We start from the raw sequence: 24,601 nt of genomic DNA on the forward strand, positions 1-24,601 counted from the left end.
CATTACTCTTTTTTGTGGTTTGTGTTAATGTACGACAAAAGGGCTGAAAACTCCTGAATAACATTTTACATATTGGTAACAGTCGGCAATAGGTTACTAATAGCAAATGAAACAGTGAAGTGATGCATTCATTTTATATTTTTAATGTTCATTTTGTAGCTCTTTTATAATTTAAAAATAAGGAAGGGATGTAACTTGGTAGTTAGGGGCATTGTGTCATGATATAACGTCCCACAGGCACAAAATGATTAGAATATCCCACTTGTTTATAGACCTTCTATAAACCCTAAATAATGACAAAAAAGACATGATTGCTAAATTTTATGGGTGTTTGAGGGTGGCCATCTTGAATTTCAAAATGACTGCCATTTACACTCATTTTTCAAAAATAGTCAGGCTGTCAACATCCTATGAAGCTGTTTTTGATGGCAAAACGGATCATGCCTTGGAGCAAGTAAATCACATGATGAAGGTTGCTGGAGATGTCATTGGCATCACACTCAATCCATATGCCCACACTAAATTCTTCCTAGTTGCTCCCAAGCTTGCACAGATGCACGCCTTGCACAGGAAGCAAACAATATGGCTGATCTTGCGAAGCACCAAGCTGACCACCAAGCAACCAAGCATCAAGCTGACCAATGCGAAGCACCGTCATTAGTTTAATCAAACCGGCCATATTATTTTGTCTGGGTGCCATCGTGGGTGGAGTCATATTCATATTATTTATTGTGGTCCACGCAAAAACATGGAAATTTTCCTTCCGCTGGCAATTCAAAGACAAAGAAATTTAAAGACAAAGAGAGATCAATTCGATCCAATTCAAGTAAATGTGGGGGGGGGGGGGGGGGGGGGGAGGCGGGGAACCAACCCTTTCTGCAGTCGTGTTAAACATGTGAATTGAATTTTGTACAAAAGATAGTCGAAAACGACAACGAGAGGTAAGTGGAACTCAAAGGCGAATGCCTGAACGATTAAAACAAAAAACGGTGAAGAGGGTGTGATGGGTCTTGCATTATTCTGTGGACCTTCATGCGACAAATGTAGGTGGGATCTGGCAGTTGTCCGACCAATGGGTGCACTTTTCAAAAATTTACCCCCAAAAAGAATTGCAACAACAGACACGTCACAGGTAAAAATTATTGTAAATTGTGGCCATTTTGAAATTCAAGATGGATGCCCTCAGACACATCTCAAATTTTGCCATCCTGACTTTTCTAGCTCTTTGAGGTGTATAGAAGATATCCAAATAGGTGTGATCTTTTATTCATTTATTGACAACAGTTATGTCATAGACCCCTTGGCTATGGAAGGCAGGCACCAATAATTATAAAGAACTATTGAAGTTTGCAGTATAAATAGGCCAAAGATGCATTCACTTAGTCTGCATTTCTGCTGTTAAAACTGCTATTTCAAGTACATTTGCATAAGATATTTTTGGTGTTGTGATGACATTTAAATAATTATGTTGGGTGTTGCAGATTTTTCAAGGCACTGCTGAAGAACTTGAGTGAAACATATCCCCGGAAAGTATTCACAGCTACTGCAGAGGTTCTAAGCCTTGTGTTGCAACAGCTTGATAGCACAGACAAGGTGAGATGGCAGTTTACAAAACAAATTGTATTAAAATGGGCATTTATCACAAATAGAACATTTTATAATCAACTCAGATGGGGTGAGCCCTTTCAATAATGCAATCCAGAAGTGACTGCTGATTCAGTGGCATAAATGTTGTAAAATAAATGAAAGGTTTTATGAAGAAATACTCTTCAAGTGCTAAGTCATAAAAGAGCTTTAAAAGTCTCTTTCTTTCCTTTGGAGTCTTGACTGTGTCACCATGTCATTACCTTGGACTAAAAAAGAGGTCAACAAAGTTATTTTATTAAACTTGGAAATGCTGGCAGTCCAACAAAAACATTTCTCAAATTGCATAAACACCTTGGTGGAAACAGGAAAATATTGATTTGCTGGCATATTTTCCAACAACCATGCATCTGAATAGATTTTGCAAATTTGGATTGAAAAATAAAGGTCATTGCTATCACCTAATTTTTAAAGCCGACCAATATACCATCCAAATCTCATCTGGCATCCCTTGAAATAATTCCTCTCACCTCCTTTCGATGTCAAGGCTGGAGTGACCTGAGACAGTGTTTTTGGGCCCAGTTCTATTCCTAATCTTCATCAATGATCTTTCTGACTCTCTGGAACATCATCTTTATCTCTTTGCTGATGACTCATAATTCTGCTGTAGAATCGGTCATCCTTCAGATAAGTAGGGAGCAACTTCTTCCCTCTTTACAGACCTTTATAGAAATACAACGCAATGCAAGTGTGAGTTTAGGCGACACAAATCACGTGCCTTCGATACGGTCTGGCACCTCGCTCTGCTCACCAAACTCTCCTCTGTTGGTATCCATGGAAATCTCCACGCATGGCTGGCGGACTTCCTCTCTAGTCGTAGTCAACGTGTGGCCCTGAATGGGTTTCTCTCATCTCCTCTTCCTGTTCAGGCTGGAGTTCCACAAGGCAGTGTTCTGGGCCCTGTGCTTTTTCTGGTCTTCATCAATGATCTCTCTGACTCTCTTGAAAATCCTCTGTATCTCTTTGCTGATGACTCTACTCTCTGTCGCTCCATTCTTCATCCCTCAGATCGGCAGTCTGCAGCATCCTCACTCTCTGCAGACCTGGACAAAATCACAGACTGGGCAAACAAGTGGAATATGTCTTTCAATCCTGACAAATCTCACACTCTTACGATGTCTCTCCGAAAAGACCGACTGGACAACCCTCCCATCCACTTTCTGAATAATCCTCTCCAAGAAGTTCTGTCACTCAAGCTTTTGGGTCTCACTATCTGCCATGATCTTTCCTGGGAAAACCACATTTCAAATCTGGCCTCCAAAGCCAGTCGCCGACTGGGCATCCTCCGTCGTGCGAAGTCCTTCCTTGGCACACCTGAGCTCCTCACCACATACAAGGCTTTCATCCGCAGCTCAATGGAATACTGCTCTCCCCTGTGGGCTGGTGCTCCTGCCTCACACCAAGCTCGTCTTCACGCTGTTGAAACCAAAGCATTCAGAATCATTGGAATCTCCTGCGATGAAGCTAACTCCAAGGGCCTCTCACTCACTCACCGCAGGCAGGTTGGTGGTCTTTCCGTCTTCTACCGACTCCTCTCTGGCCTTTCCCCCCAGCTCTCTCTGGGCTCTGTCCCGCAAATATTCCTACAGGTCGCACAAGATCTGCCTGCAACCCTCTTATGGTTAAACTGCCAAAATCAAGACTCTCTGCTCACCTTCACTCCTTCATTCCTCTTTTCTCCCGCCTCTGGAACAAACTCCCTCACTCTCTTCAATCCCACTCCACCCTCCAGGTCTTTAAAACAGCTGTTCACCACCATCTCTTCTCTTCCCCCATCCAAAACCTTGATCTTTTCTATCCCCGCTAATTTCACCCCAATTCCACTTTTTTGAAATACCAACTTCTGTCCTGGAAGTCCTTGGTGTCCTTGTGTTTTATACTTCTCCCACCCCCTCCCCCTTCCCACGCCTCCTCCCCCCAAGCCCTCTCCCTCCCACACATCTCCCTGCTCTTAAATGTTGTGTGCTCTCAAGTGTTTGTGTGCTTCCCCTTGTCTTGTCTTCCGCTCCCTCTTTTTATATATTTTGTTTGTCTGGTTGATTTGTTAGTGAAGTAAATGTCAGCTCTTTCACGAGTCTCGATTGAGTATACAAAAAAAAATAAAAAATCAAAAAATATCAAAAAAAATCAGGTAGTGGTGTCAATACGGTGACCCCGTATTTGCCAAACGACGTAAAAGGGTGGACATAAATCAGGGTCTTACTGTATATGGTATAACATTGGGGTGGTAGGGATTTTGATTTTTTTTTTAAAAGAAGAAAGCCGCATCCAGCCAAATAAGTAACTCGATCTACTCTGCTAATTTAAGTAATAAGCAATCCCCCCTGTTCTGTATCTGATGCTCCCCCTTCCTCTTCATTAACGGTATGGACCTCAAACATCCGGGGCCTTCGTTCAAACTTAACTGATCTCTCCATACAGGTTGCTTCTGTCAAACCAGACGTGATCTGCTTCACAGAAACTTTCCTCCTTTATGATGTCTCTGATTCCATAGTATCTCTCCCGCGCTACTCCCTCCTCCGGTATGATAGACCTGAGCCTCGTCCTGGAGGCGGGGTTGCTATCTTTATCAAAAACTCTCTTCCTCACTCGCCCTGCACTGCACTCTCTCCACCTCACCCCCAGGAATACCTCTGGCTACGGCTTCCCCTTCGCTCCCACCTCTTGTTCATATGTGTGTTGTACCGTCCACCAAACAGTGATGACTCCATCTACATCTCGCTGTCTGATGATATGGACCAACTTCTATCTACTCATCCCAACTCTCTCTTCCTCATATGTGGTGATTTCAACTGTCATCATGCCAGTTGGCTGGGTGTGGGTACCTCTCTCACCAGCCATGGCTCCTCAGCAAAGGACTTCTGCGACTCACTGGGACTGACACAATCTGTCAATTTCCCGACCCGGATCTCAGTCAACGGAACATCTTCTCTTCTGGACTTGGTTATGACTAACTTCCCTGAAAATGTCTGCTGCTCTTCTTCTGCTCCGATCGGATCATCTGATCATGTCCTTGTTAAAGTGGACATCTCTCTGACCATCCTCAGGGAGCCTGCTCAGCGTCGACGAGTCTGGCATTTCACTCAGGCCAACTGGCACGGTCTTCAAGCAGCCATCAATCATCTGGACTGGTCTCCCATCTCTACCACCTCTGACATCAACTCATCCTGGGAATTCTTCCAAAGTAAATTGCTCTCTCTCATGCACAGATTTATCCCATCTCGTCTTCAGTTGTCATACCCTTCCTCCCGTCCATGGTACACGGAATCTTGTGGTGAGGCTGTTGCCCAGAAACAACTTGCCTTCGTCTCCTGGAAAGCAAATCCAACGGAAGGAAATCTCATTTCCTTTCACAAAGCCCGAAACAAGTGTGTGTCCACCCTCAGGAGAGCCAGGAAACAATATCTCTCCGTTCTCAAGACCGAACTCTCTTATCTGTCTCCCTCTTCCAAATCCTGGTGGCGTCTGGTCAAATCCGTTTCTGGTGTTTGTTCCCCCTCCATCCCCTCCCTTACCTCAAACGGCTACACAGCTGACTCCGCACGTGAAAAAGCTGAATGCCTCAACTCTGTGTTTGCCTCTAAATCTTGTGTCCCAAACCCATCCCTCTCTGTACCCACCATACCCAGTCGTACCCTGCTGCTCCTGGACTCCGTGTCCTTTCCTCCTGACAAGGTGGAAAAGTTTCTGTCAACCCTCGACTCTGATTCTGCAACTGGACCCGACGGCATCAGCCCACGGGTCCTAAAATCCTGCTCTGCTGCTCTATCTCACCCTCTCTCTGTTCTCTTCACCCTCTCTTTTGCTCAAGGTCAACTGCCATCTGCTTGGAAATCAGCCAACATCACCGCTTTGCACAAAAAAGGTGCAAAAACAGATCCTAGCAACTACAGACCAATCAGCCTTCTCCAAATTATCAGCAAAGTCATGGAATCCATCATTGCTTCGGATATGAAATCTTTCCTCTTCTCCAATGGCTTGATCTCTGATCATCAATTTGGTTTCAGACCAGGTCACTCTACTCTGGACATGCTGCTTCTGCTGTCTCAACAATGGATGGAGGTCCTCAATGCCAAACTTAGAGCTGTCTCCCTCGACATATCACATGCCTTCGACACGGTCTGGCACCCCGCTCTGCTCACCAAACTCTCCTCCTTTGGTATCCATGGAAATCTCCACGCATGGCTGGCGGACTTCCTCTCTAGTCGTCGTCAACGTGTGGCCCTGAATGGGTTTCTCTCATCTCCTCTTCCTGTTCAGGCTGGAGTTCCCCAAGGCAGTGTTCTGGGCCCCGTGCTTTTTCTGGTCTTCATCAATGATCTCTCTGACTCTCTCGAAAATCCTCTCTATCTCTTTGCTGATGACTCCACTCTCTGCCGCTCCATTCCTCTTCCCTCAGATCGGCAGTCTGCTGCCTCCTCACTCTCTGAAGACCTGGACAAAATCACAGACTGGTCAAACAAGTGGAACATGTCTTTCAATCCTGACAAATCTCACACTCTTACTATGTCTCTCCGAAAAGATCGACTGGACAACCCTCCCATCTACTTTCTCAACAATCCTCTCCAAGAAGTTCTGTCGCTCAAGATTTTGGGTCTCACTATCTGCCATGATCTTTCTTGGGAAAACCACATTTCCAAGCTGGCCTCCAAAGCCAGTCGCCGACTGGGCATCCTCCGTCGTGCGAAGTCCTTCCTCGGCACACCTGAGCTCCTCATCACATACAAGGCTTTCATCCGCAGCTTAATGGAATACTGTTCTCCCCTATGGGCCGGTGCTCCTGCCTCACACCTAGCTCGGCTTCACGCTGTTGAAACCAAAGCTTTCAGAATTATTGGAATCTCCCGCGATGAAGCTATCTCTGAGGGCCTTTCACTCACTCACCGCAGGCAGGTAGGTGGTCTTTCTGTCTTCTACCGACTCCTCTCCGGCCTTGCACCCCCAGCTCTCTCTGTGCTCTGTCCCCCAAATATTCCTACAGGTCGCACAAGATCTGCCAGCAACCCTCTGATGGTTAAACTGCCGAAATCTCGGCTCTCTGCTCACCTTCACTCTTTCATTCCTCTTTTCTCCCGCCTCTGGAACAAACTCCCTCACTCCCTTCAATCCCACTCCTCCCTCCAGGTCTTTAAAACAGCTGTTCACCACCATCTCTTATCTTCCCCCATCCAAAACCTTGATCTTTTCTACCCCAGCTAATTCACCCCAGATCCACCTTGTTTGAAATTCCAACTTCTTTCCTGGAAGTCCTGGCAGTGTCCATATGTTTTATACCTCTCCCACCGCCCCCTTCCCACGCCCCCCCCCCCCCCAAAGCCCTCGCCCTCTCTCAGATCTCTCGATGTCTCCATGTCTCTCGGTCCCTGCTCTCAAATGTTGTGTTTGTGTCCTTCCCCCTCTCTCCCCATCTTGTCTACCGCTCCCTATGTTATATGTTTTATGTGTCGGTTTGTCTTTCTGTGTGATTAATGTTCGCTCTTTCACGAGCCTCGATCTTGTATACAAAAAAAAAAAAGAAAAAAAAAAAAAAAAAGCAAGAGCAGACCTGGTCTCAGGTGACATGTCTCAGGCTTCCTCATGCCAATAGACCACTTTTTGGCCAATAGTGGCAAATCGATCTTTAATGTCTGATGGCCTGAGGAAGCTCGTTGGGAAGCATGTGAAATGTTGCCCGAGACCGGGTCTGCTCTTCCTTGTCATTCTAAAATACGCAATTTGGTGTCTGTCTGTCTGACCGTGATACATTCGGTTTTTACTTCTCAAATCTTAACTAAACATAAGACCGAGTCATACGATGGAGCTTGTTGCAATTTCGTTTGTCCTGCTCCCCAAGGGGCTTTTCCGCCTCTGTGTTAAGGTGTATACTTGTATTAAGATAGCTTATCATGGCGTTTTCCCAAGGCTGCTTCCAATAACAACACTTATGATTATAGCATAATAATGTTATTACAAAACAAAATTAACACTGACAATATCCCACCTCCCCAAAGGGTTTTTCCTCCTTTGACAAACGCCGTGTTAGCGTTTTTATATATACGAGGTGTGTTCAAAAAGTATCCGACCTTTGTTCATAAAAAATACTCGTATCCAGATACAACAACCTTACACTAATCTCCTTCAAAGTAGTCCCCTTGGGCTGCCACACACTTCTCCCAACGGTTCTGCCACTGTCGGAAGCAGCGCTGGAACGCCTCTTTTGGGATGGCGCGCAGCTGGTCCGTCGCAATCCGCATGATGTCTTCTCTGGACTGAAATGTGGTCCCTTTCAGGGGCATTTTCAGCTTGGAGAAAAGCCAGAAGTCACACGGAGCCATGTCGGGAGAGTAGGGAGCCTGACGAAGCACAGGTGTGTTGTGTTTGGCCAAGAAACTCTGTATCAAATGTGAAGAATGGGCGGGTGCGTTATCGTGATGGAGCTGCCAATTGCCCGCTACCCACAGGTCCGGCCGTTTGCGTCGCACAGCGTCACGAAGGCGACGCAGAACCTCTTGGTAATACTCCTTGGTGATGGTTGTGCCGTGTGGTGCGTACTCGTGATGAACCACGCCACTGGAGTCAAAGAAGACGGGCAGCATGACTTTGACATTGCTGCGGACCTGCCTTGCTTTTTTTGGCCTCGGGGATGTTGGATGCTTCCATTGTGATGACTGCAACTTGGTTTCTGGGTCGTACCCATAAACCCAGGACTCATCGCCACTGATCACTGTGTTGAGGAAGCTGGGATCGCTGTTCACAGTCTCCAGCATGTCCTGTGCGATCTCCAAACGGAGTTGCTTCTGCTCAATCGTTAGCAGCTTTGGTACGAACTTCGCTGAGATTCTCCTGAAGCCCAAATCCTCCTTCATTATGGAATGAACGGATCCAATGCTGACGCCCACCTCATCTGCAAGTTCTCTGATCGTGATTCGACGATCCTGCATCACCAGGGTCCTCAATTGGTCAATGACGATCTCATTTCGGGATGTTGAGGGCCTACCCGAATGTGCTTCACTCCACTGATGTGCGGCCATCCTTGAAGCGGTTGTACCACTCCTTTATCTGTGTGGTGCTCATTGCTTCGTCCCCGAAGGCCTGTTGAATCTTGCGGATCGTTTCCACTTGGGAATCGCCAAGCTTTACACAAAATTTGATGCAGTAGCGTTGTTCAAGTTTTTCCGTCATTTTGTCAAAAACGAAAATCCGACGGCGCTCACTTACACTTCCTCACTCATCGGCGGTCTGCCGTCGAATGACAGCTTCTGCAGGTGGGAAAAAATTCACGCGTGCGCATTCGGATCGCCTACATACGTGCACCAATCAACGCCTCCCGAGCTTCATTTGTTTACACACGACAAATTAAGGTCGCATACTTTTTGAACACACCTCGTATATATATATATATATATATATATATATATATATTATATATATATATATATATATATATATATATATATATATATATATATATATATATATATATATATATATATACATACATACACACACACACACACACACACACACACACACACACACACACACACACACACAGACTTGGCATTTAATATGGATTATTTTTTTTGTGGGGGTGAACTTACTTTTCAAGTTGACTTCGAACCAAAAGTTCATTGGAATTATGTTGAAATTATTCTAGATTTTGTTAATGTGACCTTTAAAAGAAACAAAAACCACATTTGACATTTCAAAGCAAATAAATTGATCCTTGAAAGTGATGTAAACTGATATTGAACTCGATTCACGGACAGTACTGTGTTAAACTTCTGTACGTTTTCCAGAAGTATTTCTTTATTTTGCACATTAGCCAAAGTTTTTTTTTTAACAAAAGTTAAATTACGACTGGGATTACGGACAGTAAAATTACAGTTCAGTACGTCGTGCAACCCCCACGAGCATTCAGGAGAGCACGTACACGTTGAGGAATGCTGTTCACGAGACTTGCCAAGGTTTGGACAGGAATCTCTTGCCATGCAGTGACAATAGCCTGCTGCAATTCACGCACAGAGGTAGGCTGCTGGTCCAAGTTGTCGATTTGACGCGTTAATTCTGCCCACAAATTCTCTATCGGATTCATATCCGGGGACATGGCAGGCCACTCCATATGCTCTACACCACGGTCAGCAAGAAAGTGTTGGATCATGCGAGCACGATGAGGCCATGCATTGTCATCTTGGAAGACAAAGTTTCCTCGAAAGGCTGCATGAGCAAATGGAAGCAATGTTCCAGAATGGCCCTGTACTTGAACTGGTTCAGGTTTCCATTCAGAACAACCAGGTCAGTTTTTCCCCCTGCATGAAAAGCAGCCCAAACGGTCACCCCACCACCTCCAGCTTGGACTCTTGGCACTATACAATCTTCGTTGTAGGCTTCATGCACTTGTCGGCGCACTCGGACATGGACATCTTGACGATAGACCAGAAATCAAGACTCGTCATTGAAGATCACGTGATTCCAGTGTCCTGGCTGCCATTGACGGTGCTCTCTGGCCCACTGCAATCGGCACTGGCGGTGTTGTCTTGTCAGGCGTGGCTTTCTCAGGGGACGCCTGGCACGATAGCCTGTTTGAACCAGTCGTTGGTTGACTAGCCTTCTGGATACAGGCACATTTGTCAGTTGCTGCCATTCAGCCCTAAGCCGATTAGCTGACTTGGTACGGCCATTGCGGACTAACCGGTGCAGCTGGCGATCATCCCTCCTTGTGGTTCTGCGGGGATGTCCTGGCCTCGATATTGGAGTAGGGACACCCCTCTGAGCATTTCGTTTCGGGATCTTTGACACCTGACCTTGAGTGATGCCATACTGCTGAGCAACAGCACGCTGTTTCATGCCGGAATTTCGTAAAGCCACCACTCTATGACAAACAGCATTGTCGGGTTGACGGACCATCTCCAGAGGAAGCGGCAATAACCTTTGTAGACGTGCAGCAGTTGTTTTCCACTAATGCAGAACGCAACAACCCTTATATACCCGATTGTGAAGCCAATCGTCAAATGTACCTGTCCGTACATTTTGTCACGCCACCTGTGATATAATCCTGTTATTGACTTCTTGCTGCGACAGACAATCAGTGACATGGTTCTTTTAACAAAGAAATCACCGAAGCGTAAAAGAAACTCACCAGATTGATATACTGAGTTCAGAAAGGAAACCCAAGTCAAGAAAAAAAAAAAATTCCATATTATATGCCAAGTCTGTATATATATATTATAAGATATATATATATAACTATATATATATATATATATAATATCGATCTTCTCCAAAGTTGTATATATATATATAACATCCTGGCTGCCATTGACGGTGCTCTCTGGCCCACTGCACTCTTAACGCCATTATAAGAGATATATATATATATAAGATATATATATATATATCTTATAATGGCGTTTCCTGGCACACCCAAAAAATGTTATAAACCACAAACGTGTGATTACCTTTTGAAACAGTCGCTACTGCTGTTTAACACTAAACTGAAATGGAGGAAACTCAGGATGTGTTCTATTACTAAGCAGCTGTATAGCGCTTGCCTAGCCAAGCCTAGTTCTTTATCAACAGTTTTGAATGGAGTGCTTGCTTAAATGCTTAATAATAATAATTTTTATTGTCCTGTATCCTGGGGAATTCCTCTTTGGTGACACCATAAGTTCAAAAATCATGAAAAATCATAAAACATCAAAATGAATAAGAAAACGGGGTAAAAAAATCTGGAAGATGGACTAAATAGCAAACTGGCTAAGGATTTGATTTCAACACTTGAATTGCACATGGTACAAATTACTTTTTGAAAATGGTCTTCATCTGCCTGGCACGAAAGCGTCTCACTGATGGCAGTTTTTCAAAAAGTCCGTTCAAGAAGTGACTTTCATCGGTACATATGTACATCGACTTCCTTATCAATGCTCGCATATATATAGACTCCATATTGGTTGATGGCCTACCCACTTTAAATGCCAGCAATAGCTGTAATGGGACTCGATCTGGCATCCTCACCAGTCACAGTTAGAGGTGCATCACTAACCAGTATAAAGCCAACAGGCTTCAGTCACCAAGTGGATGGAACAGTGATGTGTTGCCTGAAGAGCCCCAAAAGGGTGAAACTAGTCGCCAGCTTTGCTTTTCATCTCCTTGGCGACAGCATTTGATCTTCGCATCTTTGCACTGCAAGAAGCCCTACTTGGCCTGCAGTCTTGACGTTGTCATGACGGTATCGTCATGGCGTTTGTCCAGGTCGGATAACTTCATTAAACCTTTTTCATGCAAAACAGCAGATATCCATTTTGGACTCCTTTCCTGCAATTTCTGGACAAATTCCAATGGGTGGTTGTTCCTTGCATTCTGCAATGTTTCACATAATCCGTCTTGATTTTTGGTTGTTTTACGGTTTTCCTCCTGTCCAAATAATCCCAGACAGCTTCTGTGATGTTAAGGTCACGGCTTTGAGGGAGCCATTCAAGTTTTTGTCATTTGCTGAATTGTAATTTGCCACTGTTTAAACAATGTGGATTTGTTACTAATGTAGAAAGATTGAGGCTGACTAATGTCATTTGTTCACTATTTTGTAACTCAAAAATATAATAGTCAGATTATATTCTTCATTGAAATTTGCTGAATGCTGTTCATGATTCCTTTCTAACAAGCTACTTTAATCAGTGAAGCATTTCCATAAAAGGTAGTATTTCTATCTCTGATTGAAATTGGAGCTTTGGTGTTATTACCTCCGCCACCAAAGGTGAGCAGAGGTTTTGTTTTCACCCTGTCTGTTTGTCTTGTCAACAAGATATCTCATAAGGTTGTTGACGGATTCGGACAAAATTTGGTGGACAGGTTGGGTGTGTGACAAGGAAGAGTTGATTCAACTTTGGAGAAGATCGAATCTGGATTTGAATCAGATAATTTTAAAGTGATTCTTCACCATTGAGTGATAGGGCCAAAAATGATATGCAGCACAATATCTCAAAGTTGATGGATTATGCCAAAACTTGGCGGATGAGTTGGGTAAGCGACAAGAACAAGCCGATAATGGTTTGGTTCAGGTTTAGGTCCAGATCCAAATCGTGCCTATCAGTGAGATACAAAACATAAACTCTTCACTCTTCAGGTTGGTGGAGGTATGAGCTATACCAAGTGCCAGTCTAGTGTTGCTGATAAAATTATGTTACTCATATTTGACATATTTTCTGTTGTCCGCTCTGCCGAAGCAGGAGGCCCAGAAGGAAGTTGAAAACCTGGTTACTAGTAGTCTAATGAATGCAAGTGATGGCATCTTTATTGACTGTCTAAATCACATTGCACAAGGATATCCATCACTCATTGACAGGTATCTTCATGTTTGTTTGTTGATAAACTGTTGCCTTTATTTCATTTGCACATTATTTTATGCCTGAAATTCTGTTTTGTCCTGCTTTAACTTTCATACAATATTGATGCACTTGAATTTCACACCATTTTGTATTTATTTGTTCATGTGCATTGTGCCCTGACTATCCCTTTTTGATGAAACAATTTTGAAATTGATAAAAACAAATGTGAAATGGAGAAATCTATTGAAAAAAATAATCAAAATCTGTTGAGCTATTTGGAAGAAAATGTTCTTAAGTGCTTTTAAAAGCATTTAAAAGCATTTTCAAATTCTTCACTTTTCGTATTTCTCTGTCAGCAGTATCCCACATGTTCTTCTTCTTCATAAAGAATATTTTCCAAAACTGTCTGTCAGCTAAGCGCTTGGTCCACCAACCCCCCTCCCACACCTAGAACACCACCTTTCTTCCTTGCCTTCAATAAAAATTCTTACCTCCCATCCCATGGCCTTTGTCTCCGTTTGTCCTATTTGGGAATTTGGAATCCACATCCGACCACTTCATGTCCCCTCTTTCTGCTCCCCCCTCACCACACTTCCTCAAAGCTTTGTATCCCCCTTTTTGCATCCCTCCTCACCCCATCCTCTTCAGGCTTCACCCTCACCGTTTCCCCTAATCCCACCCATTCAAACCTACCCCAGCACTCCACCCACCGAAACCTTTCCCCTCACCCGCATTACATAAAGTGCAAAAAATCCCCTTTATTAGAGACCTATCTACTTCTTGCCAATCAATCATCAGCAAGATCATGGACTCCATCATCACAGTTCATATGAAATCATTCCTTTTCTCCATTGGCTTCATCTCAGATCACCAATTCGGATTCAGACCATGCCACTCAACACCTTGGACATGCTGCTCCAACTCTCTCAACAATAGATGGAAGGCCCTCATTATTTGTCATGAGATCAGGGCCATCTCCCTAGACATATGGAGCTGTCGATACAGTCTGGCATCCCACCTTGCTCTCCAAATTCTCTGTCTATGGCATTGCTGAGCCAACTCCATTCTTGGGTTACTGACCTCCTCTACTCCCCTAGCCAAAGTGTGGCTCTCAATGGAATCCTTTCAACTCCTCTCGCTGTTAAGGCTGAAGTGCCCCAAGGCAGTGTTCTGGGACCAGTCCTATTCTCATAAACTTAATCGATGATCTCTCTGACTCTCTGGAAAATCCTCTATCTATTCGCTGATGACACCACCCTCTGCCGTGACATCCCTCATCCTTCAGACAGGCAGGCTGCAGCCTCTTCACTTTCTTCAGACCTTGAAAAAAAATCACAAGTTGGTCAAACACGAGGGATATGTCTTTCAATCCTGACAAATCTCACACTCTCACTATTTCTCTCCGAAAGGACCATCTGGAACTCCTCCTCCCTCTCCCCCCCAATCTACTTTCTTAACAATCCTTTTGCCAAAGTTCAGTAACCCAAACTCCTGGGTCTCACTTTCAGCCATGATCTTTCTTATGCCATGAGCGAACCACACAAAGTTGGCCTCCAAAGCCAGCTGCTGACTGGGCATTTTGCATTATAGAGTCCTTCCTTGGCACACCTGAACTCCGATGGACCTACAAGGCTTTCATCCGCAGTTTGATGGAGTATTGCAATCCCCCCTGGGCTGGCACCCTTGCCTCACATATTGCTCAGCCTGACGTTGTGGAAACCAAGGCCTTCAAGATTATTTGAATATCCCACGATGAAGGCGAGTCTATCGGCCTATTACTTTCATATAGCAGACAGGTTGGTGGTCTCTCTTCATCCGCCTCCTTTCTGGTTTTGCACCCTCTGCCTTATCCATGATTTTTCACCCTCTCTCTCTTCCTCCCCCCTCAATCCCTTGAATCTGCAACGTGCACGTGGTCCACCAGCAACCCCCTTCTAGTGAAACTCCCGAATTCCAAAATCACTGCTCACCTCCACTCATTTGTTCCTCTTTTTCTCCCCTTTTGAACGAACTTTCACGTTCTCTTCCATCTCATTCCTCCCGCCAAGTCTTCAAGACAGCTGTTCATCACCATCACCACCATCATCCCCAGTCCAATACCATGATCTTTTCTACCCTCATTAACCCCTACCCCCAAGCCCACTCCTTTGCTTCTTTTTATCGCAACTGTAAACACATTCATCAATGCGTTTCCAGATGGGATTTAAAAAAAATGTATTTAATACAATTACGTTGATTCCTGGCACATTTCTTCAGTTTTTTTTTTTACATCTTGGAAGCTTTCAGTTCATCTTGTTCCCCCACATCCTTACAGCCAAACATTCTACACTCATTCTGCGAGGTTATTATTATTATTTACTTATCGACTTTATCTGCGGGTGCAGGCTTTGCTCACGTGTGCTGTACCTGGTACCCAAGCTCCACGGCACACTGCGAACCTCCTGCTTGGAATTATTGGCTGCACGTCCTAACTGCAACCCACATCTTTATGAAGAGCTGCGGTCCCGTGACCTGCTTAGCATGCTCACTCACAGGTGCAGAATCCTCGTCATTTTTACGTGTGGAAAGTATGCAGCAGGAGGATATAATTCTGCACCACGAGTCCTACCATTCTCTCCACCTATTGGTTGGTGGTGCGGTAAAACGTCACATAATTATGATGCAATTGTTTATAAATTTATTTTTTAACCAAATTTTCTGTTCCTTAATCTTTTAGGGATGACAATTTACAGCAAGCCTGCTTGAAGCTGGTGAAGGGACTGCTGCCAAACCTCAATCCTGGACAGTTGTTGCCTCTTTTCCCTTGTCTTACATCCTTCCTCACACACCATTCTTCTGCCTGCCGCCGACGTGCATACGATTGCCTCATGTGGCTGTATGATACCTTTTGGTAAGGAAGGCATACAACTCTCAAATGATGGATTATCAAGTTGTAATGTGAACAAGTAAAGATACATTCAAAGTACACCGCCCCCATGCCAAATAATTAAATATCCTACAGCGCGGCATTGCCGGGGCGCCGCCGGCGCCCAGCAATACCGCAGTTCAGCTCATAGAGGCGGCATTGGGAGGGAGACGTGTACACTAATTGATTGATTAATTGTATAATTAAAATCAATAAAAGATTATCACAAAATATTTTCTTAATCAATTGGCTAATAGCATAACTAAACCACAAGTGCTTCATCCGAAGATGTATCTTTTAGAAATTTTATTAAATAAGTCAATAATAAAAAATTAAATAATTAATTGATTAATCAATAATTAATCAATTAATCAATAATTAATTAATCGATTAAATGATTAATCAATAAATCAAAAATATCCTTGATAGCCACATCACTTGGTCACTGTCATGTCCAAATATTAGCTTCCCAGCTCAAAAGGTGCCTGAGATATTGGCCAAATGAGAAAGAAAATAAATAAATGATTAATAATGAAAATAAATAAATAATAATCATTAAAAAATTAAATTATTAATCAATTCGGTCACAGAACACATAAACCACCACCATTTCATCAGAATATGTAACTGAAAAAAAAAAAAAAAAATTTAGTACTTAATCGAATAATTAAATAATTAATCGATTTCTTGATTAATTAATAAATCAAAAATAGCCTTTGCAGTCAAATCCCCCTTTCATTGGCATGTCCAAATATCAGCTTCCTAACTCAAAAGGTGCCTGAGTTAATGGTCAGAAGATGAAGGAAATTTAATTAATTAAATAAGTACTTAATTAATTGCTAATAATTAAATAACTCCTCAATTAATTGATTAATCAAAAAACAAAAAACTTTTTTGACAAAGGACTTGCTCAGTATTGTGCCGAAATTTCAGCTTCCTAGCTCAAAGGATGGCTGAGATATCGCCCGGACAAACAAACAAACAAACAAACAACCAGAGTGAAAACTGAGTACTCCCGTTCAGCGTGCGTCACTGCCGAGCCCCCTTCGGTGCCCAGCAATGACGATTTGCAATGCCTGGAGATGGCATAGGAAAGGTGCGATGTACAATAATCTCCATGATATAGAAATCAACACATTTGCACCATCTTTTCAATGATTTTACAAAGGGTGTGAAAAATAAATAACACATTCTGATAGAATGGTGCAGAGGGACTGCACTTGCCTTCAAACTGTTGAGTTTAGGTGAAAGTCCTGACCCGATTACAAACTGTCGGATTGGTGCTTCGCAGACAAAGAGTTGCATCATAAGGTTCACTGTCCCTCAGATGGAAGTTAAGCTGGGTGTCCCATTTGCTACTATTAGCCGGCGGTGAACATTAAAGATCGCACAGCCTTTCTTTGCAAAGAGTGGGCGAGTTATCATCTGCACTCTGGCCAAAGCACAAATTCCTGTCATCTTCCTTTGAACATCAGGTCTGGCCAACTGGTTCGTGATAATGTAACTGCAGAGTGATAATTGTAAAGGTACATAATGGTAGTGATAATGGTACATAATGATAGCTCGTCAAGTGTGAGATGGCCATTTTTGTAATTGCATCCGTGTTTCTTTATTAGTCCCTACTAGTATTCAACTAAAACATGGTACATGGCTTTATTGTGATAAGTTACAGAACATGATCGAGTTTCAGGGTGTTTCGTCAATATTTCAGTTATGCTCTTTTTGGACTTGGAAAATATCACATCGGTAGGGGACATGTATCGCAAAGCAATTCTCACTCTTTTTTTATCAACTATTAAACTTCAGTGTGTCTGTCCATACCATAACTTTTTACCATCTGAGTTTTGTAATCAAATTTTCAATAAACCCTTATTACGTGAACATGGAGAACACTAATAAAATGAAAAAAAAAATTAAAGCTGTTTGCGTTAGGTTTATTTTGAGTACAAAGCAGACGTGGATGGGTTTTGCATTTTGAGATGCTTTGTAGTTGTTCACTTGGTTGCGGATTTGCACATATATGTTTCTGGAAGTGTGGATGTGCTGCTGAGGCAGTTCCCCTGTATTTTAGAGCAGGAATTTAGAATTTAGCGAGGGTACCAGCAAAAACTTGTCTGCTCTTTACAAAGGCTACTGTAGGATATTTAACAACCACCAACTAATGCTGGCAGATTGGGCGCCCATTTTACCGTCCATGCCTCGGCTTGTCTACGAAACAACAGGGTGACAGTTGTGTAGCCGGGCCGAGGTTTGAACCCAGGTTCAACGGCTCATAGGTGTGTGTGCAACTGTGCATTCCTCTAGGTTACCCTGCCAGTCATGAGTACAATTGTGAATATGTATATGCTGTTCTCAATATCTGAAGGTACTTATGTAACCATGGTGGAAGTTCTTTTCTTTCACTTTATAAGAAAACTTTGCCTGTGTCTGAAGGGAAGCAAATGACGATACGGAAGTGAATGAAAGCCAGCGTGTGTTTCTCCAAGCACGTGATGGTTTACTGCAAGCTGTTGCTGATGAAGACCCGATTCTCCAGTATGAGAACTATACCCACATCTCCATCCTTTTATCAAGCTAATGGGGATGGGAAGGAAATGATTTGATATTGCCCATGACTGCTTCAGTATGCTCCAGTCCATTTTCAACAGTTCAGAAGTGATATCAGATATCATAAGCAGTGGAGACACAAACCATTCACATCATGTAAACTGGAACGACACTCGGTAGAGTGCATCCCTCCACCAGGCTGATCAGTTGCCATTTTATATCCCACTGATAGGCCAGATCTGGATCCGGGCCTGAATCAAAATCCAATCAGATTGGTCTTGTCATCTAACCAACTCGTCCACCAAATTTTCTCATACTCTGTTCACAACGTTTTGAAATATTGTGCTATATATAGTTTTTGGCCTCATCTCTCAATGGTAAAGAATCACTTAAATTTTTTTCTTTAATTCACATATCTGAATCCGGCTCTGAAGCTAATATTGAATCATTTTGTCTGTGTCACACTCCCAACCTGCCCACCAGGTTTCGACTGAATCAGACCATAATTTTTTTGGAGATGAATGAATGAATATGAATGAATGAATGATCGTTTTAAGGCCATTTTCCCCCGCTAGAGCGGGGGTTAGCCTTGCGGGCCCCATGACAATCATGGTTCCCTGTTTGAGGCAATGTTTTTATGGCCGGATGCCCTTCCTGACGCCAACCCTTGGTCACGCTCTTACGATGCGCAGGGATACAGTGTGCCTATTCTGAATCGGGGTACACACCGTGATCATTCATCCCAGCAAGCTGGTACTCAATTTGCCGACCTCGGAAGGATGACAGGCTGGGTCAACCCCCCTGGCGTTAATTCAGCGATTGACCGGGATTCGAACCCAGGATCCTAGGATCCCAAGCCGGCACCCTAACCGCTAAGCCAACGCCAGGCTTGATATCGTGCTATATAGCGTTTTTGGCCCTAATAGTGAAGTATCACTTAAAAAAATTATAGTATCCATATTTGGATCTTCACCAGAATCTAATCCATTCGTCCTTGTCACATACCAAACCTGTCCACCGAGTTTCATTTGAATCCATCTATAACTTTCTGAGATATCGTGCGATATAGCCTTTTTGGCCCTAATGGTGAAGAATCACATTTAAGATTCTAATAATCCAGATCTGAATCTTCACCGGAATCTAATTAATTTGTCCTCGTCACACAGCAAATCTGTCCACTGAGTCTCATTTGAATTCATCTTTAACTTTTTAAGATATCCTACTCACAGACAGACAAACAAATAAATAGACAAACGGGTGAATACACAACCTCCGTCCACCTTTGGTGGTGGAGGTAATTGCCAATCTTGTGATGGAACTTTTGGAGATTGTTGTTTTGTCACAATGCTCTTTGTACCGTCCCACAGGCAGACAGTGAGAAGTTTCTGGGACTCAGATGCACGAATGCCTGTGGGAACTCAAGAGCGTTCGCTCACATTGCTTTCTTTGCATCCTCGGGACATTGAACAGCATTTCCTACCCCTGGGAACAGGACTATTACTTGGATTAGCCACACGAAGTGCAGATTTTGAGCGGCCACTGTTTGACCAACCTATTTCTGACAATTTTTTCCAGGTCTCTTGTTTTTTCTCATATTTTTGCATAAGGTTTTTTTGTTGTGGTTGTTTGCGCCTTGTTTTGCTCTGTCATATTGCAGGAATGCAATGAATCTCAATATTCATAATGTTAAAAGACATATTCATACCAGTTTTTCTAGTGTTACCACTGCAGATAATACTTTGAAACTGGTTTTGAGCTTTAATGTGGAGGTTCCAATGCTAGCGTTTATCTATCTATAATTCCAGTAATCTCTGTGTGTATGTATGTATGTATGTATGTATGTATGTCTGTGACCGCTGTTTCTCGACAACCACGGGTTCGATATACTTGAAACTTGCCAGGTATATTGCTGGGGACCCGAGGATGTGCCTTTTCAAGGTTTCATATTAATCGGACAAGTAGTTACCGAGCTATGTCCAAAAAACGATTCAACCAATCAGAGAGCAGCGAGCTATCACGTGTGCCGAACGTGCCGAACAGACTCTGCCTCGGACGGCACATTTGAGAGCGTATTCATTTATTTCACGTTGGCAAACTATGTTGCCGCTATGTTGGCGTTAAACTATGTTTTAAAACTAATTAAAACTAATTTGCGATTCTTTCGCTTTCCTGCGCGTTTGTGCACGTTATGGCGATTTCTTTACCAAACTCCGCAAGCCGTTCGCTTTGGACCAAACCATTTCATGTAAATAGAGGGGGGGGGATTGTCACCGTACTCGCAAGCCGTTCGCTTTGGACCAAACCATTTCATGTAAATAGAGGGGGGGGATTGTCACCGTACTCGCAAGCCGTTCGCTTTGGACCAATCCATTTCATGTAAATAGAGGGGGGGGGGATATAATTTTAGATATATATATAGTACGGGCATGCCCTAGTTATTATACAATAGCACGAACCCATTAGTTGGTCACTGAGAGCACAAAATTATTTATAGTAATACTTCTCGAAGCAATATAAAAATATATAAAAGTACACGGAAGGAGCACACAAGCAACAATCATAGCTGCGACAACAACATGTTATAAAAGATAAGTTTTTTGTGTTTTACCTCGTTTTACATCCTCATTGACACTCATTGATAGGCACGCATTATGTTTGTGAAGTACAACATGCCATCTTTTGATTAAATCCATCAGGAAAGCGACGACGGGCTTCCGTGCATATTTTATCTGAAATTACTTTCAGACTGGTCACTCATAAACATTTAATCATAAATCCCTATTTTACAAAACAAGCCAATAGCAAATGGAAGCCAATACTCTGCTCCCATTAAAGCCAATTGTCCTTGACAGATTTTTTATTGGATCGTTGGAATAAAGTTTTCCATTTATTTGTTTGTTTACTGATTTATCTGCAGTTGTCCTTTCAAAATTAATCTCAAGACTGTGCATCCTTAAAGCGGGTATATTGTCTGTAGCAGGGGTTACCTACCCTTTTTGTCAATGCGAGCTACTTTGATTAGTTAAATATTTTAAGAGCTACTAAAACATAAATGGGAAATATATCAATTGATGAGGGTGAAAAAAAAAATTTTTACAGTTAAATTACAAAAATACATATTTACAGTGAAGGAAAATTGATATTTACCTTTGCTTCAGTGTGAAACTGACACTGCATGCTGTCCACTAGTACTACGTAATCTGATGTGTATACTGAAAAGGCAACGGTGATGGAGTCTTTCAAATTCTCGCGGGTTCAAAATTTAGATTTGATGCAGTTCATGTCGGAAAAGGCGGATTCGCAAAGATGAGTATAGCCAAATAGGGAAGCCACTTTCATTGCTACTTTGTGGATGTTACTGTACTTTTCAGTATGCGTGAGACTCCAGAGATTTGTGGCAGATTCCCTTGATTTCAATTGAATGTCATTTTGAAGGCAGATAATCTCCATTTCCAAAGGGATACAATCAAGGTCAAGCATCATATTAATTTGTTCAGAAATGTAACCATCATCAACTTCCATGAAGGTTGGCCGTGAGCTGAGTCGTTCAATCGTTCAATTCTGTTACGCACCTCAAGCAAATAAGTGCATTTCATTTTGAATATTGGATAAGCATGTATAAAATTTAAATCTGCAGTTCCACACTCGATATTCCACCACAAAAGGTTATTATTTATCTCGAGTAGCGAGGACACATTAACTTTTTTAGATTTGCGCTGGCCGGATCACAGTCCTACGGTACCATCAACCAATCAGAGGCAGGCGGATGAATTTACGGCACTTTTATTTTTGTCATGTCATTCCGGCTCACTCGGATTGTTGTAAAAATGTGGTGTCGATACATTTTTGTCTAAAAATTTTTTGGGAAATTTGATTGAATTCAATTTCTGCCAGTGTTTGGGGAATAGAAGGAAAATGTTGCGTTTTCTTTTCCTGTACTTTTATCAGAAGGTTAAGTTTCAACTTGTAAGCTTTCATTGTGCTAATCATGTCAGCAATTGTCTTCTGTTTCCCTTGTGATCCATCGTTCAGGGTGTTAAGTTTTTCTGTCATATCTGTTGTAAATGCCAAATTAAGCAGCCACGCAATGTTTGATAATTGGGTGGTGTTTTCGTTTTCCTGACTCCATGAAAACTTTAGAATTTTTTTTTTTTTTTTTTCCACGTTTTGATGCAAGCTACTCATTGGCAGCCAGTGAACTACCAGTCGCTCGCGATCGACGTGTTGGTGACCCCTGGTCTATAGCAATGTTAGAAAAGCATGCAACAAATTGAGCACATTTTGTAACTGATGAGGAAAGTGCTTATAAGCTGAAAACTTGAAAATGTTGTATGTTGGGAAATGCCAAATAAATATGTTTTGAGAGATGGATGAATGGACATGCCCCAATTACAATGTTCTCGTGACGATGCTTTTATGATATTTTTTCACTTTATGCAAACATGACTGGCTCATCCAAATTACCTACTTTTTCGTCTTGGGTCTTTCCTTAATAAACCCTGCCCTCCTCTGAATTTTTCCCATCAGGAATATGAGGTCAATGCAAACTGGCGGTACCGCAGCTCTATGCAGACCCCTCATTTTGTCGAGACCCAGATGAGCCTGGCAGGCCAGTCTGTTTTTCAGAGTGGTACTATGACTGTGCAGAGATCCAAACGGCTCCAGATCACACAGATGCCAGACAGTTTCTCCTCGGCTCAAGCCACAGGTGAGTTATTGTTCACTCTCATCACACTTATTTTGAAATTTCATCTTGGCCACTGGCTTTTAAAGACATTTTCTTTGGTGGCTAGGTTTGCAGGTTTACAGACTGCCAAAAAATGTAAAACTACATTCACACAAATGGCTGTTATTTGCCACTGCCACAGATTAGCGAGTTTATAGATTTATGATGATCTGCCATGGCAGCATGAGAGAAAAAAACAACTGAACTACACTTTCAAGTTGGTGGAACTTTTTTCACTTTTTTCTGGCATTGCTGCACCCACAGCCTGCACAGCCTGCCCAAGTTGCACATGTTCTTCCAGAAACCTGCTTTCCCTTCCCAAGTCTAAGCTGGATACTTGTCTCACTTATTTCTCTCATCTCTCTATTCCCTCATCTGTGGAATTGACTCCCTTATTCCTTACTTATTTCTCTTGCTGGTCTGCTACCTCGTGCTCTTTCCTGCAGTTTTTCAAGCAGGCCATCTATTGTTATCTGTGCCAACGAAGGTGGACGCAGGTTATGTTTTCACCCCTGTCTGACTGTCTTGTCTTGTAGGCAGCAGAGGCACGTATGACTGGATAAGTGGCAATACTCTCGATATGACGACCATTTCGGATGATTATCCTGGAAAGCGACAGATGAGGCCTTCCTCTGCACTTATGTTACCGCCTGCTCACCAGCATCGACCCTATCCCATTCCACAGAATTTTGGTTCAACTCGACTGGCCACCCTCAATGAAACTATCGGAGACCTCCAGAGTGAGTGCCCATTGAATGTCTTTATTTTTTTTCCAATACATTTTTTTATCAACCCAACTCCAGCCCAAGGCCTTGCTGATCTATTTTTTTTTTTTGCTCACCTCTTCATGCCAGTGGCCACACAAAAACAAAATATATCCTGGCTGAAGCGGAGACTTACTGCGAATGACCAGAGCACCAGTGCTTACTTTGCTCGCAGGGAGGTCCAGCGACAGAAAAAAAGTAAGGTATGAAACCAAAACGTTGTGGAGGTGTCTTTGGACAATTGAAAGATAGAGCTCATCAAGCAATGGCAGTTAAAAGGTATTGCTGGTGTTGAATGAATGATCGTTTTAAGGCCATTTTCCCTACTAGAGTGGGGGTTAGCCTTGCGGGCCCCATGACAATCATGGTTCCCTGTTTGAGGCAATGTTTTTATGGCCGGATGCCCTTCCTGACGCCAACCCTTGGTCACACTCTTACAATGCGCAGGGATATGGTGTACCTATTCTAAATCGGGGTACACGCCGTGATCATTCTGGTGTTGGTGAAAACATATTGTGATCGTGTAATTAATTTGTTGACTATAACTTGTGGAAACTAGAGCCAATTCTTTTCGACTTGAGTCAGTTGAGACAAGAGTTGATTAAAATGAAGAAAAGGTGAATCTCCACATAACTCATGGTCTCATATCATTTCAGGATGAACATATAAGGAAAAAGATGCAGAAAGAAGCAGGGGTCACCCTCTACCGGTC

At 42.9% G+C, this 24,601-nt stretch overlaps 1 protein-coding gene across 3 annotated transcripts in view; it reads left to right on the forward strand.

Moving 5' to 3' along the window:
* The window catches only part of PRKDC (protein kinase, DNA-activated, catalytic subunit), a 334,330-nt gene that overhangs the window by 204,694 nt on the left and 105,035 nt on the right, over nucleotides 1–24,601 (forward strand). For all 3 annotated transcript variants that reach the window (XR_010984003.2, XM_068112798.2, XM_068112799.2), the window contains exons 51-60: nucleotides 1,482–1,593; nucleotides 12,849–12,964; nucleotides 15,332–15,481; nucleotides 15,664–15,837; nucleotides 18,286–18,387; nucleotides 19,767–19,974; nucleotides 22,927–23,107; nucleotides 23,662–23,865; nucleotides 23,980–24,092; nucleotides 24,546–24,601. The exon at nucleotides 24,546–24,601 is cut by the window's right edge and continues 76 nt beyond it. Coding sequence is in view for 2 of the 3 variants with exons in the window: in XM_068112798.2 (XP_067968899.2) it covers nucleotides 1,482–1,593; nucleotides 12,849–12,964; nucleotides 15,332–15,481; nucleotides 15,664–15,837; nucleotides 18,286–18,387; nucleotides 19,767–19,974; nucleotides 22,927–23,107; nucleotides 23,662–23,865; nucleotides 23,980–24,092; nucleotides 24,546–24,601 (1,416 nt within the window). In the remaining variant the exon portion in view is untranslated. The remainder of the gene's footprint in view (nucleotides 1–1,481; nucleotides 1,594–12,848; nucleotides 12,965–15,331; nucleotides 15,482–15,663; nucleotides 15,838–18,285; nucleotides 18,388–19,766; nucleotides 19,975–22,926; nucleotides 23,108–23,661; nucleotides 23,866–23,979; nucleotides 24,093–24,545) is intronic.

This window comes from Myxine glutinosa, chromosome 4, assembly GCF_964187855.1.
Source record: "Myxine glutinosa chromosome 4, kmMyxGlut1.1, whole genome shotgun sequence".
Taxonomy (NCBI): Eukaryota; Metazoa; Chordata; class Myxini; order Myxiniformes; family Myxinidae; genus Myxine; species Myxine glutinosa.